Source organism: Marmota marmota, unplaced genomic scaffold (genome assembly GCF_001458135.2).
Source record: "Marmota marmota marmota unplaced genomic scaffold, marMar, whole genome shotgun sequence".
In the NCBI taxonomy this organism is placed as follows: domain Eukaryota; kingdom Metazoa; phylum Chordata; class Mammalia; order Rodentia; family Sciuridae; genus Marmota; species Marmota marmota.
This window is the reverse complement of record NW_026000229.1, coordinates 4805269-4817436: the sequence shown is the minus strand read 5'-3', so window position 1 is coordinate 4817436 and position 12168 is coordinate 4805269. Positions and strand designations below refer to the sequence as shown.

General features: G+C 52.7%; 1 protein-coding gene across 2 annotated transcripts in view; it reads left to right on the top strand.

The window, feature by feature from the left end:
* Positions 1–12168, top strand: part of Acsbg1 (acyl-CoA synthetase bubblegum family member 1) — a 53079-nt gene that overhangs the window by 12099 nt on the left and 28812 nt on the right. The window contains exons 1-3 of one of the 2 annotated variants that reach the window (XM_048793494.1): positions 4355–4520; positions 7242–7340; positions 8252–8352. In XM_048793494.1, coding sequence (XP_048649451.1) covers positions 4471–4520; positions 7242–7340; positions 8252–8352 — 250 coding nt within the window. In that variant the 5' untranslated portion in view covers positions 4355–4470. Of the gene's footprint in view, positions 1–4354; positions 4521–7241; positions 7341–8251; positions 8353–12168 lie in introns of those variants that run through there. The other variant, XM_015480044.2, reaches the window with a different exon arrangement.

The window sequence follows — 12168 nt, the reverse complement described above, 5'->3', positions numbered from 1 at the left end:
GCTCCTGGAGCCTGAGGAATAACAGGCAGGGCTCTTCCTTCCTCTTGTCTCCCTGGAAGAAACGTGGAGCGTCACCTATCATCAGAGCTGGTACTTAGACACTGTCCCCATCCACCCCCCCCCCCCCACTTCANACCTTTGCTTTGGGCTGGAATTATGTCAGCTCTCAGCTTCACACTGCCTTCTCTCTGCTGATCAAATCCACCAACTGTCAATTATCTGTGTCTATCACCAATACAACTTAAGAAAGTTATGACTTAATGCATGCACTTTGCCTTTACACAGCATTTTCCAAACATTCGATGGGGGAGGGTATGATAAAAGGGTCTAATGACGGGTGGTTGGAAGCAGGGGACTCTGAGATGCCTCTTTCTCTACATCTCCCCACTCCTTCCTGCCCCCTTCATACCAATCACCCAAAGGACCTGAAGCTCTTGCATATAGATGGTTAGATAAGGTCATAAACTCCAGAGCCCATCTGCCTGAGTTTGCATCCTGATTCTGCTAAGCAAAAGACCATGGGCCATTTCCATTATCTGTACCTGTTTCCTCATCTGTAACATGGAGAGAGTGATAGCATTTCATTAGACTATAGTGAGAGTCAGAGGTGTTATTGTACCTGCAAGGTGCATAGAACATCACCCAGCACCCAGGAAATGCAGGATACATGTTAGCAACCAGCTAGTATAAGTATTATTATTATTCCTGCCTGATTTCCCCAGCCCCCTGGGATTCCAGTAACACCACGTCTTCCAGCTTTGTCTCCATTTGGTACAACAGACTATCAGTCCAGGCCCCGAAATCATCAATCACAGACAGAAAACTGTGAGGCCCTTTGTCTCTGACATCTGAGGAAATGGAGTCGCAGAGAGGAGAAGGGACTTGCCCAAGATCACATGACAATCAGAGTATGAGCTAGAATCCAGAGGCCCAAGTGCCCAGAGAACTTTGTCTTGCGGCTAATCACATTGCTTGCTGACTGTTTTGGGGCTTTGTAGTAGCACTTGATGAATGACACATTTATTTCCTTAAAGCAGTCAGTGGGATTTGGCTTGAAGGGCTGGACCCGCCAGGCACTGCCAAGTGGGTTAAAAGTGAGCTGTCTAACTAGACTGCCCCACCCACCAAGGCAAGAGCCGAGGAGAAGCTGGGTGAGCCTTTGGAGGGTGAAGCTTCTCAATAAACACTCTTGTTAGGACTTCAGTGGGCCAATGTGTTCCTTCTGGTGGACCTGTGGGACATGTCTTGGACCACTGCTGCCCTACCCTGACTGTTTCTGAAAGAGACCTTGCATCCCAGAAGATGACTGCTTCAGCCCACGGCCCTACCCCTTCTGAACCTCTGCACCAGCCTCCCCCACTGTCCCACAGCCTCACATGGAATAATCAAAATTCACTTCTTGTCATCTGTCTCCCTTTAACTCTAATGTACCCTACCCCCAGCCTGGGATTGATGATCCTTCATGACCTTGAATGTATCTGTGTTAATTGACCTTTCATTCCATCCTCTGTAAGCTACAACCAGCTTGCTCACCTCTATCCCTCACATAAGAAGCACTAAATCAATATTCATTGTAGGAAAAGAAGATCCTTAGGGAACTGTCAGTCATTGGGACAGGAAGAGATCATTCCCAACTCTGGGAGCAAGAAGTTAATTAATATTTTTATTGCATAGCATATAATTATGTTTTAGAAAGCAATATCAGTCTCTAAATGCTAGTGTCCTGGGAGATGATCAGTCAGGGCAGCTTCAGGAAGAAGCATGAGAGCTGGGGTCTCATATTGAAGCATTTTGCTTCAAATAAACACGCTGACCAATGGGAAGATGGAGATCTTCCAGTCACCTTTGCTTTGGGCTGGAATTATGACTGCTTCCCAGAGGAAGAAGGGACTGAAGAATTAGGAGGCTCTGCCAGAGTAGGCCAGCTGGGGGGGTTTGCAAGGGGATAGAAGGGGACTTACATATTTCCCAGGTCTCCTGGCCTCAGAAGGAGGCATGTGCTCGCTCTCCAACTGTTGAGGTTTCAAAATCTCATCAATTTAGAAACCACATCCACAGTGGTCATCAAGCCATCCAGGGGCTAAGGCTCTGGATATGGAATTCCTGCTAACCTTGAGGTGGAGACATTTATTGCCAATCTTTACCCACGACAAGCCAATCATGAACACCACTGCTCAGCCCTCCCATTTATTTCCATAATGGGGCAAGATGGAGTGGTTGGATGAGTTTTATGATGGGTAAAGCTAGTGTAAAAGAGGAAGAACAATTTCAGTTTGAGCTCTCCAGGACAGGGGAGAGGTCTGGATTCCTTTGAGGGTGACCCAACCAGGGTGGGTATGGTTAAAATAGCTTGGGCTTCTAGAGCCCCAGGGGAATCTGAGGCAGGACGAGTCTCAGAAATGCAGGGATGAGGGCCAGGAGTGGGCTAATACTCAGGTGTCCTGAGTGGCGATAGACAGGGATCACTATGGGATTGGAATTTGTTCAAGGGCCCAATTCCTTTGAAGTAAGGTGCTAGCATTGACCTACCAGCTTCAATCTGGGGGCTCTCCACCAGGGCCACTGAACAACCATCTCCTCTCCCCCTTGCTGCCTCTATGCCCTGCCCCGTGGCCTTAAAATGAGGATTTGAAATTTCCCCCAATGCCATCCTCCCCTCATCTAAACACCCACTCACCTTGGAGGCAGTTTAGGATTTGGAGTTATAGCTCCCAGGTGATAATTAAAGACAAGGTAGATGAGCCCCTCCAAGGGAGACAGGAGCCAAGCACTAGGTCACCCCTAGGGAACTCTGGAGGAGGGGGAGGGGAAGGCAGGGCCACAGGGTGAGAAGGGGCTCTCCCAGGAGCAGAAGTCCTGGTTTTAGAAAGAGCTGAAAAGGGCCGGCTGCTGTCACAAATGTCCTAGACCCTGGAATGGAGAAGGAGGTGGGGGGGTGGCATTAGCCAAGGGCAAGATATGGGGACATTTGTTACCAGAGGTGGGGCAAGATGTAAAGATGCAAATAATAAATAAGGGGTAAAGCTAGTGATGTCTTCTTGGCTTCAGAGCCAGCGGGGGAGACCTGGGTTTAAAACACCAGCTGTGCCTCTTACTGACTATGTAACAGGGAGCAAGTCTAGAGCTCTCTGGGCCTCCATTGCTCCATTTGGAAAATGGGACTACTGATAAAACCTATTATGCAGGCCCTGCAAACCACTTGACCTGCTGTGTGTCCTTGGGAGAGAGAAGTAAAAATGGCACGTGCACAAAATGTTCAGCTTCCCACCCAGCCCCGGAGGCCTGGGGGTGGCTCCCAGGTGAATGGCCCAGTAGACAGAGCAATTTCTTCCAAGACTCTGCCAAGGATCGCAGCCAACAAACCACCTCCCTTACGCGCACTGGCAGGTCCCTGTCCTGCTTCCCGTCCCTCTTATGTAAGAGTCACACAGGTGGGCAGCTGGGACCTATGCCATGTGGGTCAGAGGTATCTGGGGCCACACCTTGTTAGCCACCCCAGGGCGGTCTGGGGCGGGTCCCCACTCATGCCCAGCCCCGGAACCTGGGGCACCGCAGCGACTGGCTCCCAGACTTGCCATGGCTTAGCCGTCGAGCAAAGGGATGCCAAGCCCAGTGCCTGCCAACCTCGAGGAGGAGGAAGGTGAGCGCCCCGGGACAGCCAGACCCCCCTGGCTCTGCTTCTGCCCTGAGTCTTCTGTGGGGTCTGCAAGCCAGAAATCAGGAGAGAGCTGCTAGAGGCCTGATTTTGAGGTAGTCCATCCAAACCAAAAGGAAGCGGCAGGTGGTGGGGGCCATGGGGTCTGCCATGCGAGGTGACAGGAGGCCAGGGTGAAATCAAGCTTGCAGATGAGGCTGTGGCTATCGGGAATGCTAGCTAGTGCCGGGGCTGGCCCATGTGGCCAGGGCCATAGGATTTGGAGGAGGCACCCCTCCTCTCTTTGGGGCTTTTAGAATAGGGGAAGGTACTTAGGCAGCACCTTCCATTGAGAACTTTCTTTGGCCTTCTAGGACATGGATTCTTTTTTTTACACCCTGTGCAGAAAGGAGAGGATAACAGGCGAGGTAGGGAAGGGTGGTCAGAAGTCTTTGCAAAGCAGGAGTCCTAGAAATTTGATTTATTGGTGAGTGACTGGCCCTCTGGGAGGCCAGAGCCCCAAGGCAGCCACCTCCTGTGAGGTGTACCTTGTTGTCAGCCTGATCCTACAAACCTGTGGGCTTGTGAGGCAGTAAATTACAGCCAGGTGCCAGCCTCAGGAGCAGTGAGTCATGTCCTGAAAGGAGGACAAGTACCCCTCTCCCAGCCAGGCCTGGGGCCGTGACTCACACAGTGTCTCTATTGCAGGGCGGTTTGGTGGCGCTGGGCCTCTCTGGGGCTCCCGTGGCTCTCCCCGGGGGACGCCGGGGGACACTCTCTGAGGTCCTCGCTCTCTCCCGGGTGAACTTGAGGGCTGCAGCTGCCCCACAGGGATCATGCCAGAGGTGCTTCTGCTCAGGTCTGCCAGCTCCATCCTGAGGACTGTGTAAGAAATAAGGGTCCCTCCTCCCTCCCGCCTCCCAGCCCCCACCCTGTCTCCCAGGAGGAGGTTTTGGCATAGCTGCTGGACCTCCAGACTGGGGTTTGGGATTTTTTAACCTCATTCAGTCACCTCCCCATTTCACTGAGAATTTTCTTCTCATTCCTTAAAAAGGTCCATGAGCACCCACCAGTGACCACGAGAGCTCCCTGTGCACTAAACACTTTTAGTTTTCAGGTATCACCTCATCTCCTCAATCTAGTTAGAAAATCAAGGCTCAGAGAGGTGCAGTGACTTGGCCACAGTCACACAGCTAATAAAGTGAGTTGAACCCAGGCAGACAGAGAGACTGGGGTGAATTGCAATCCTAGGTTGTTTCAAGAAGACATTTATTGAGTACCTACTCCATATAGAGCCATAGCGTGGCTGCTGAGGACTGAATGGGAAGAAAGAATAACAAATAAGAAATGGGTCCTCCTCCATAAGCAATTCATATGGAAAATGAGGGGCTCTCCGTGATTTACATGTCACACACAGAGTGATGGCTTGAGAAGGGGTAGGTCCAAATAATATTTACTAAATTCCCACAGCAAGTACTCATAGCCAGAAGACAGAGCAGAGTCGAGAGTGACCCCTGTTTCCAGGAGCATCCAAGCCCAAACCTGAGTGTCCAAGGGCCACGGGGGTGAGAGATTGTTGGGGAAATCTGGGAGGGCTTCCTGAAGGAGGCATTGAAAGAGAGAGGCTGTGTGCATTTGCTCAAGCTTGCCTTTGGATGTTGCTCCAGTGCCCCTGGGGAGGTGCTGAGGAAGCTGGGCTTTGTTCATTTGTTTTTGTGAGGGTGAGTGGAGGCGCTCCCAGTGCATCCCTGTGTCAGGAATGAGCACAGACCGCGTCCTCACCAAGTGAAAGGGAGCCTTCACCTGCCCTTTCTCAGGGTCTTCTTCTCCCTCCTGGGATTTCAAAACCCAGACAGAAGCAAGTCGGCCTCCTCGGGCCCTTCTCCACCATTCTTGTCACTTTATTACTTTAGATGGCTTCCTCCTCTGGGACACCTGCCAACTGTGAAGCACCGCATTCCAGGAGGGTATGAGTTTCCAGAATGACAGGAATGAAGTGTTAATCACCTTCCTTGACAGGCTCATTAGGGACCTCAAAGACAGCAGTGTCACCTCGCCTGCTGGGGCCATTTATTAGCCACCTGTCCTTGCAGGGAAATAGCAGCAAGAATCAGGAGAAGGGCCCAAATGCTTTTAAGGAGCCAAAAGACAATAGGGTTTTGAGCAAAACGTGATGGGTTCCTGTCCTACGACCCCAGCGAGCTTCATTTGGTTTCTGCAAGAGGGAGTGGGAGACCGAGGGCTAGAAGCCAGCCAGGGGACAGTGGCAAGAAGTGACTGCTAGAAATGTCAGAAAGGATTAAAAATTAAAAGAAAGAAAACCAAGCTAGCCTCTGCCAACGTGCCAACGACGACAAGGGAAACTCAGGCAGCTACCGTGCTGGGAAGGGACGATTCCAGCCGTGACGCCATTTGACCCACTTCTGTGGGCCAGGAAGTCAGCTCTGGGTAGAGCCCTGAGAGAGCTGCAGGGATGGCCAGCAGGGAGGGCCAGCGCATGCTGATCCCCATGATCTCCCTCAGAGGACCCACCTCAGAGCCACTAGCGGGCGGAGTAAGCTTAATTTGGGGGGGAAAATTAGGTTTCGATTTTCTCTTCATTGGGCACCCCAAATTCTGTAAGCATAAAGAGTTGAATAAGAGCCTCCCTGGGCCAGCCACAAGGGTAAGTGAGCAGTCCCTGTCACATCAAGGACCTGGCGGAGGACCAGGATCCGGTGAGGGAAAAGGCAGAACAGGGTGGCTGGACAAGAACTGTGTCCGAGTGACAGATTTCGGGGCAGTGGGTGCCAGACACCAGGGAAGAGGCCCCCAGGGACAGGGGCACTTCCACCAGCCTCAACCCTCATAGACTGAAGACTAATCTTCGTGAGCACACTTGGCCCTTGGCTTCCTTAGGTGGTTTTCTTTTCATTTAGTCTTTGTTTAGCTATTTTAAAACCAGAACCACCTTACCCGAAGTTAATTAGGTGGGGGAAATGCTACCTGTACCTTTAGTGGTGAGGGTTTAAAAACACTCTTGTTTGTGAACAGGCAGTTAAGATGGTGGGAGATTACAGTCTCTGCTAATTGGGGGGTGGCCCACCAGCTGGTGATTTCAAAGGCCCATCAGCTCTAAGAACAGGGTTTGTCCTGCTGTTGGGCCCCATCTTTTGAAGACACAGGCTGAGATAGAGCAAGGACATTAACCAAGTTCACAGTGCCTTCCCTGGATGCTCAGTAGGGGACCCCAACCCCCTGGTGTACGGTCCCTGCATTTACCAGGCCACTGCTCAGAGCTCCATGGCTGTTTGTTTGAACATTACAGGGTTCTTTGTCCCTCAGTGAGGACAGCTTGTCCCTGACAACCCTGGAAAGTAGAGGAGGTACCTGATGGTCTAGTCCCATAGCACTCCGAAAACCCCACCTCCCTCTGCCCAGCACAGTGGCCTCGCCCAGAAACATGTCACCCTGTCTCCTCTGCAGCAGGTTGCCATAACAACAGAAGAGCAGCTCCAGCCCTGTGGTCCCAAGAAGGGGGACCAGCTCGGTGCCCCACTCCTTCCCCTGCCCCGGTCTCACCCCCTGCATAACCTCCTGATGTCTTTTGCTTTAAAACCTACCCCAGGTTCTTAAGCAGACTGCTGCCAGGTGGGCCACGGTGTATTCGGAAACTTAGTTTGCACCTGCAGTACCAGCAAGGAGTAAGGCTGAATGTACAGAGCAGGTAATGGGCCTGGCTTCTTGGGAACTAGTCAGGGATGGGGTTAACCCCACCCTGACACATAGATGGGACTCCCAGGAGCCAGGGACATATTTTCAGAGTTGCTGTGACCGGTTGCACAGATTGCCCGCTGCACAATTCCTGGGTGCTCTGTTTACACACTTGATGACTTTGTAATGTCCCTCCGGGTTGTGCAATCTTACAGCCCTATGCGGTCCTGAGGTGTGTACTAACACGTATCTGCTCATCCACCCAGGAGGTGGAGGTGTAGCCAGGTAAACAATAAGGGACAGTGAGGCTGAGATGATAATGGGAGTCTGAGCTGTGCTGGCTAAGAGAAAAGGCCCTTTATCCAGAGCCACCAAGAGAAATATGGGCCAGGGGCAAAGATGAATGGCACTGGGCTCCAGCCTTCCCTGTCTATGCCTGTTCTCTCCATGAGGTGAACAGACATGGGGTGCACTCATAAGCACGACTGAGAAGGTGAGGCCTTCATTTAGGGACCCACTTAGGACCCCCGAGAATCTCAGCAATGTCCTTGGCTCCACTCAGTTTCTAAGCAGGGCTGAGGACTAGTGGGTATTGGGGGGTGAGGGGAGAGTGCCAGACTCCAATGCCTTCCTTGTCCAGATAGGGACACTGAGACTCAGAGAGATGTATGATCTTGCTCAGAGTCACACCACATGTTAAAGCAGAGTGGGACTTGACTTCTTTTTCTACTGAGCCCTTAGAGCCCATGGGGGGTGGCCGGGGAGAGCAGTGTTAACCTGGCAAGGACTGAAGTCTCCTCCCCTGGCCCCCATCGGGACCCTCTCTTAGATGGTTCCTGGGGGTGCTGAGGTCTGTGCTGGGTCAGAATCTGGAGCCCAGGTCATGCACCATGTTCTAATGACTGTTTCCCCAACCCCCGCCAGCTTCCTGACAGACAGGCAGACGCTCTCCAGAGAGTCGCTAAGCCATGATCTTGAGTTCTCCACCCATAAGAAGACCAAGCATGCCCAGCTGGACTGTCCAGGTGAGCTGGGCGGGGCGGGGCAGGCTGGAGGGAGGTTGGAACTACGCTGGGGTGCTACAGGGGGCTCTGCCGAGCACTGCATAAAACTGGGGGAGGGGCAGGCACAAACCCTGCCATCTCCACATTCCCAGGGACCTCACCAAGCTCTTCCCTCATGGCCACTATTGACACCATCAGAGCCAGGCATGGCAGAAGAGAGTGGGGGAAGAGTTCTTCAGTAAGGTCGGGAAGGAGAGAAGCCAGGGAAGGGGCACAGCCAGAGCTTCCTCTGGGCCAAATCACAGCTGCTGGGGTTGCTGGGGGACATCGAAGCACAGATAAGCAGCACCTTGGGGTTTTTGGCCTGGATAACTGGAGCACAGGGCAATCAGATGGGTGGAGGCTAGCAGGGTTTATTTTGAAGGCTGGAAAGTCACATGCTCTTTTAGTGACCTTCCTCTTAGATATGTGCATCTCAAGGAAGAGAGAGTTATCATTTACCCTGAAAAGTTATTTGAAAGATAATAACAGGAACAATACAGTTTTTGTTCACTTTATTGGCTGCACAACAACATTATAGCAACAACAGCTTTTTTTTTTTTTTTTTTTTAAAGAAAGAGTAAGTGCCTAACACAGAGGGTCCCTCCTCCTGCTATTGGTGCTGCCCTGGGACCTTAGCTCTTGCCCCTGGCCTGGGTCACCTCTCAGGGCAGAGTGTTCCCTGTGTTGCTGGACTTCCTGGCTGGGGCAGCTGCAGGCCCGTCTTTAGAGCAGGCAGGCTGACACCCCCACCCCAGGCCGCCTGTCTTTGGGCCTTTAGGTGAAAATTGGCTACAGAGAAGACAGGTTGCCTGTTGGGTGCCATGTTGGACTGGCATGACTTGTAGAATGTCCTTGCGCTCAGTGTGGCCATTTTCCTCACAGCTAGAGGGCAAATGGCTGAGGGGAGTGGGCAGTAGTGTTTGGAGTGAGCCCAGCTGGAGAAGGGCCAGTTCCAAGGGTCTCTGAACCAGCAGAGTGATGAGGCCAGAACCAGAGGGCCAGGGAAGCAGGGGAGGTATCGGGCCTTTGTTCGAGTCGTCTTTCTTTGGGGTTTCTTCTGACCAGGTTTTCCTGGAACCTGGGATGAGGGCAGAGGACAAGGCCAGGGCCAGGCCTCCTCTGCTATGTCACAGCATCGTCATGGGTTAAAGGACACTGGTCACTATGCTCATTCTCAGCGAGGACACTAAGGTGTACAGAAGTATAATAATGGATACCCTGGGTCAGGGCTTTGGGCACTCCATTCCCCAGGCCACTAGCCTCCTTGGAGACCAAATGCCGGTCCCCTTGCTCCAGCTGGGTTTGCTGCTACCATCAGGCAAGACGTCCTTCTCCCAGGCTGAGTGTCTCGGGGTGGGCTTGGCTGGTCTGGCTGAGGGGTGAGGTGCCTTCCAGAGGTGGACATTGCCTCTCATGCCCCTCCTCAGAGGTGAAGAAGGAAGTGGTCCTAGGTGGGGACTCCCTGGTTTCAGAGAGTGGTTTGAAAGGCTTAGGAGGAGGCCAGGAATGGGCTCGGCAAGGCCCAGGCAGCCTCAGTGTCCATCTTCCCAGGATGTGTGGGGCACCCCACTGACTTGCTGGCCTCTTCAGACAGCCCCACTGCTGGCTCCGGTCCAGACACCCAAGACTCCCTAATCGCTTCCCTGGGGCACGCAAGGGGCACTTGTCAGTTTCAGGGGATGTGGGCACAGTGAAGCCCTGGGGCTCGGGGAGTGCTGGGTGTGAAGGTAGCACTGGTCTTCTTGTAACTCAAGTGCAGGAAGGGGGCTGATGTGGCAAGCTCAGTGTCCCCTGGAGCCCCTGAAAAGTGCCTGGAGCAGCCCTGGGTGCCTCAGTTGTTCAATTTGAGTCATTGTCACATGACAGATCTGCAGCAATGGCACAGGAGTGGGCAGCTTTTAAACAGAGGGGCTGGAGAGTAGCTGGGCTAGGTTGGGTAGGTCTCTGCAGAGGCAGTGACAGGGCCACCTCAGTCTAGTTTATTGGGACTATAGGAAACTGTCAGGGATGGCCTGGCTAAATGTGCACCAGGACCTCCTCTTGTGTGCTGGGCTTTGGGGACTGCTGAGCTAAACACACCCATTTCTGCCCCTGAAGAACTGCCAGTCTGAGGGCAGGGACAGGCAGAGGAAGGCAGGCCTGTGTTCTGGAAACTGGGGGGTCATGGGGATATCAGGGATGAACAGGATCTCCAGCTGTCCTTGGAACCTTTTGTCCATCTAGGCCTGGGTCTGGGCTGCATGATCTGCCCTTTGGGTTCAGCATCTGGGGATGGTGCTAAGAAGGAAGGGACAGTCTGGGAGGAACTAACGGGCCTTTGGGTACCATGGCTGTCAACAGGCACTGGGAGCAGAGGGTCCCAGGGGCCCCTAGGTGATGCCCCAGCAGTGCTGAACAGCTCCTGGGCTCCCACAGACCTGGTGTATAGCCACATTCTCCCCAGTCCTCTAATGCAACCCTGGGCGAGGGGAAGGTGCTGGGATGGGGCTGCACAGACTGAATGCCCACTGTGTGCCAGGCCTGGAGTTAGGAGTCCTTTACCTCATCATCTGCCCAGAAGTTCCAGGGCCCTGGGCTCTAGGTGCTGCTGGAGTAGGAGATGGGAGCAGTCACAGGTTGAGAGGGAGCTTGAAGCTGCTCTTTCTCAACGCACTTTTCATGAGATTTAGAAAAGGCAACTTTCCATTTCAAAGACCTGGAGAGGGGCATCTGTAGGATTGGGATAAGGCTGAATGTCCTCTCTTGCAGAACTGACCCTTAGTACGAAGAACAAACTTTCATTGAACATTCACTATGAGCTGGGCCCTGTGCTAAGGGACTTTCTTAAGTCTTTCATTTTATCTTATTGCAGCTGTGGGGAAGGTACATTGACCATTCATTTGAGAGAGGAAACAGCTCAGAGAGGCTTACTGATTTTCTTTGAGTCACACAGTTTACTAAAAATGGAGCTCTTGCTAGGTTTGGTGGCACACGCCTATAATCCCAGCAGCTCAGGAGGCTGAGACAGGAGGATCATGAGCTCAAAGCCAGCCTCAGCAATTTAGCAAGGTGCTAAGTAACTCAGTGAGACACTGTCTCCAAATAAAATACAAAATAGGGCTGGAATGTGACTAAGTGGTCCATTGCCCCTGAGTTCAATTCCCAGTACTTAAAAACAACAACAACAACAACAAAAAAAAAAAAAAACTCTTAACTGGCCATCCTGTCTCTTTGGGAACTAGATTGACTGTGTCACGCACAGTATGGCCCCCTCCAGGTCTGGCTAGCTCCTGCTTCCATACTACCTGACTGCTGAGCTGGTGGCCCCTCAGAGGAGCTCCTAGAGTCTTGCCTATAGGAATCAGGGTTCACCTGGAGTCCTTGGAAGCTACCTAGTCTCCTTGAATTCCCAAGAAGCTTGAGGGTCTCTGACTCTGGTCCCCAGGCTAGGCTCCAAGTTGCCCAAACAGCTGTGCTCCCAGGGAGCAGCCCCCATGAGCCAGGCCATGGAGCTACTGGAATCTGACCTCCACACAAAGGCAGCCTTGTGCCAGGTCCTGGGACACATTTCTTTCTAGCCTTTCAAGGCTGAGCATGAACCCAGGCTGAAGAAGGGGAGGGGACCTAGGGAGAGCAACTTCTGGGACCGGAGCTGGTAGAGGTACTGCCCAGGGCCAGCTCTCCACCCCCGCTCTCCCTAGGAAATTCTAGCACCCACTGGAGAGCACCGAGCTAAAGACTGGGAAGCTAGATGCTCAGCCCTGCTTGGTCTGCAGCCCAGTAAGGCTCTTGAAGGCCCAGGGATCTTGCTGTGCC